At 49.9% G+C, this 3,641-nt stretch overlaps 1 protein-coding gene across 3 annotated transcripts in view; it reads left to right on the forward strand.

Moving 5' to 3' along the window:
* The window catches only part of H257_04974 (hypothetical protein), a 5,996-nt gene extending 3,250 nt beyond the window's left edge, over nucleotides 1–2,746 (forward strand). Inside the window, exons 8-11 of one of the 3 annotated variants that reach the window (XM_009829647.1) lie at nucleotides 218–543; nucleotides 915–1,485; nucleotides 1,778–2,070; nucleotides 2,118–2,746. In XM_009829647.1, coding sequence (XP_009827949.1) covers nucleotides 218–543; nucleotides 915–1,485; nucleotides 1,778–2,070; nucleotides 2,118–2,556 — 1,629 coding nt within the window. In that variant the 3' untranslated portion in view covers nucleotides 2,557–2,746. Of the gene's footprint in view, nucleotides 1–217; nucleotides 544–914; nucleotides 1,486–1,777 lie in introns of all 3 variants that reach the window. The other 2 variants (XM_009829649.1, XM_009829648.1) reach the window with 2 other exon arrangements.
* Nucleotides 2,747–3,641: the final 895 nt, after the last annotated feature.

The raw sequence follows: 3,641 nt of genomic DNA on the forward strand, positions 1-3,641 counted from the left end.
TTCGTGTTGTGGCATCTCGTTGGAATTTAAATCGTTTTGATTGGCTACCTAAGATGAGCTCAAAATTATTAACCAATCAAAACCTTCTAAATGAAATTCAACCAATCCGATCGATTGTGGATCGGTTTGATTCGATTGCACCCCCTCCTCAAATTTGTACTATCAAATCGACAATGTATGCGATACGGTGGAGTGAACGATGGATGAATGCGTGTAGGAAGCCGAGCAAACAGGGTGCGACGGCAGTGACGCGTGCGTAGCTTTTCTAAAGGTCCACTGGGCCAAGCTCGAGGACGAAGTCAACAAGCGCATGCGCACGATGCTGGAGCTCGAAGACGACTCGTCCGTGGCCACGCCCGGCAAAGCCGCCAAGAAGAAAAAGAAGCACAAGAAAAACAACCACGCCGCCAAGAAGAAACTGCCACCCCCGTCCACGACCAAGATGTCCACCGCCCCCAGCAGTCCAAAGGCTGACGAGGACGAGTCGTCTGACGACGGGGCATCGGTGCCCCACGTAGCGCCGCCGCCGTCCACCACCACCGCGTACGTGGCCATTCTCACCTGAATGGATACTGTATGCTTGTTGTTTATGTGGTGTTGTAATACTGTATATATTTTGTATATGGGAATGGGTATTGTCTAATCGATTCGAAACTGGAGCCGTCAGCAGAATAAGGTCGGATGAAAGAATCGCCTAAGCCAATCAAATCACGTCCTGTCGAATATATTGTGCCAATCCAAACGTTTGACCCTTCCGCATTGGGCAAAACAACCTATATTCTAGTATCATTATACTAATATGTGTAAAGTATATAGTGTGTACAAGCTCAAATGGATTCGAATGCTATTTGACAAGTTGAAATTTGGGTGAAATGCACAATATGGTTGAGAACCTGTTTTGATGGCGTTGGTAGAGGCATCATCCACCACCAGCCTCCTTCCCCCACACCGACGACGACGACGACGACGGGGCTGTCAGTTGCCGTCGAAGACGATGCGTGGACGACAGTGTGTCGAAAGCAGCCGCACGACAAAAAGGACACGACCAAGTCATTGACGCCACCTGTGACATCGTTCGACACGGAATCCAGCACTGTGCACCCGACGGGATCGGCCACGAAACGAGTGGCCACACCTCCACCAGAAACTATCAAACCATCCCCCCCGCAACCCCCCGAACCTGCTTCTTCTTCCCCCCCCCACGACCAACCACAACAGCAGCAGCAACCACCTGCTCCCCACCTGCAGCCCACACTAGCCCCAAGCGCCGACGTCGTCCCCACCAAGGAGCCCCGTGCAACGACATCCTCTCCGACAACATCCGATGCAAACTCAACCCTTGCGCACTCCCCCCCGCCACTCGCTCGACCGTTCCGCACGTCCAACAGCCCCCCCGTCCACCACCACCGAGAAGTGCTTTCCACGCCTCGGTATACCACGGCCTCGTCCATTCCATTTTTACACCATCGACCAACCCACTCCTTGGTACGTGTGTTAGTTACCCCATATAAAACTAAACGAAATTTGATCAAATCATATGACGTCATCCATACGACGTCTGAGTGTTCACGTAATTTTTATTACTTCAGTACTATGTTATTCAGATACGTATTTATGTTTATATATGCTTTTGCATCATGGATATTCCACATGCTTGTAGACAAATAACGAGGAGGTATTATTCTTTCATTCGTCTTTAGACGTAAATGTTTCAGAGATTTATAAATATTTTTTATCTATACATTTTGATCATGTATTGTCTACATGCTGCATGTAGTCAAATATGCCGTCGGCCCCAATATCTTCTTTGACGTGGCAAGCCCACATCCAGCCAGTATCTTCTTCGGCCACCCCCAGTCGCAACGGATGGTGGAGCGACCGCCACTACCGCAAAGGCGCGGCGGTGCCGCTTCGTCCCGCCAACCTGCTAGGCTGGCTACAGCACTTGGACACGAACGTGCGGGATGCGCTGGCCATGCTTGCATGCGGCACGTGTGGCGACTGGGTCCACGACAACCTCCAGTGTCCGCACTGCCAGCAGCTCTACTGCCACCGCTGCGTGCCACTCTCGTCCGTCGTGTTTTGGCTATATGTCTTCTTCTCACTGGTGTTAGTAGATGTGTACGATGTGGAGTGGCCTGCTGCGACCCGTCGACGCTCCAACACAACGTGGTGGCGCAACAGCAAGCGGCGTGCGTGGGTCTCGTCCAAGGCGATGGCTCCACCGCCACCACGACCAAGTCCCTGGCGGCGTTGGAGGACGACATGCATGCCGCGGTGCCGCTCGCCCGACACGTGGCGCTGAGCCCTGTGGGGTTGGTGCCTGGGCAAACCGAGTACCTGGCCTCGTGTAGCATGGCGCAGCTGGACGTGTTGGAAGAGATGCATTACACAGCCCTGCGGCAACTCCAAGAGGCCCGCGTCACCAGCGTCCGAGCCCACGAGCGCATGCGATACGACCAAGAACTCAAGCAGCAACTATACCTTCACCAAAGCCTCGTCACGCCAGTGTCAACCGTGTTTGCAAGCCACGACGACGACCGGTTGGTGGGATGATGGGGGGCGGGCGGACGGACGTGGGCCTAGAGGTGCTATGTAACATTACAGATAACGACGAACAAGATCATCAACGCGACAGGACTGGTGGTGTTGAGTCAAAAACCAGCAGTGAATCCAATACCAAGTGGATGTTGAAGGCGAAATATGCAGCTACATAACAAGCTTATAGGAATGTACACGTTTGTTGATTGTCAAATGGATTCGAAACTGTAGTCCTAAACAGAATCGAATGTCGCAAGAATGGATTCAAGAACCGCCTAAGCCAATCAAATCTCGTCTTATCGAATTTCTGCCAATCCAAAACGTTTGATATGGCCCAGTCCCTCCGCATTGGCGAAAACCTCATATATACTAATGTTTGTATTTTATAGTTTGTACAAGCTTAAATTAGTCTAAATTTGGGTGAACTGCACAATACAGTATACTGTACTGTACGTGCTAGGTTCCCAACCAAAAAGCGAGTTTGAGGCAAAAGTACACTGTAAATAAGCTGGGTCGGCAGTATAAATCCCGTGGCTTTATGAGTGTGTGGGTTCGATCGTTCGTTGTGCTGAATGTCGTGCTGGGTATATCGATCGTATTAGTGCCACTAGTATGCCCATGCAAAGTACAATGGGTCGAACCACCAATCAAATCGTTGTATTCATCCCTTCCAACTGTTTTCGGTTCTATAATATTCCCACCTTGAGACCAGTTTACAGCACTTGCATTGTGCCTGGCACAGCAAACCAAGTGCAAAGTCAAAAATAACAGCATATTGATCATTCTTACTTCTACCAGACTGTTATAGATAAATGCCATTGCTGCCTTCCATTCACAACAGCAACACAATGATGGACTGGACTGCTAAACCCAGCTATCAAATTGGCGATCAAACAGCACTCTATCAAGAAGCATGTTAATCAAAGCAATGGGTACGGCGTGTCCAGCGGCCCTCCGACCACAATATTGTGGCATTGCGGCATCAATTATCATTATTGTCTCTATTTCAGCCAATGAAAATGATTTATTTCAAATGCTTCACGGAGACTGGCTAGTATTATAGCCAATCCGAATGATATATTTTCCACATATCCAGTCTG

The sequence above is a fragment of the Aphanomyces astaci genome (assembly GCF_000520075.1).
Source record: "Aphanomyces astaci strain APO3 unplaced genomic scaffold supercont1.9, whole genome shotgun sequence".
Lineage (NCBI taxonomy): Eukaryota > Oomycota > Saprolegniomycetes > Saprolegniales > Verrucalvaceae > Aphanomyces > Aphanomyces astaci.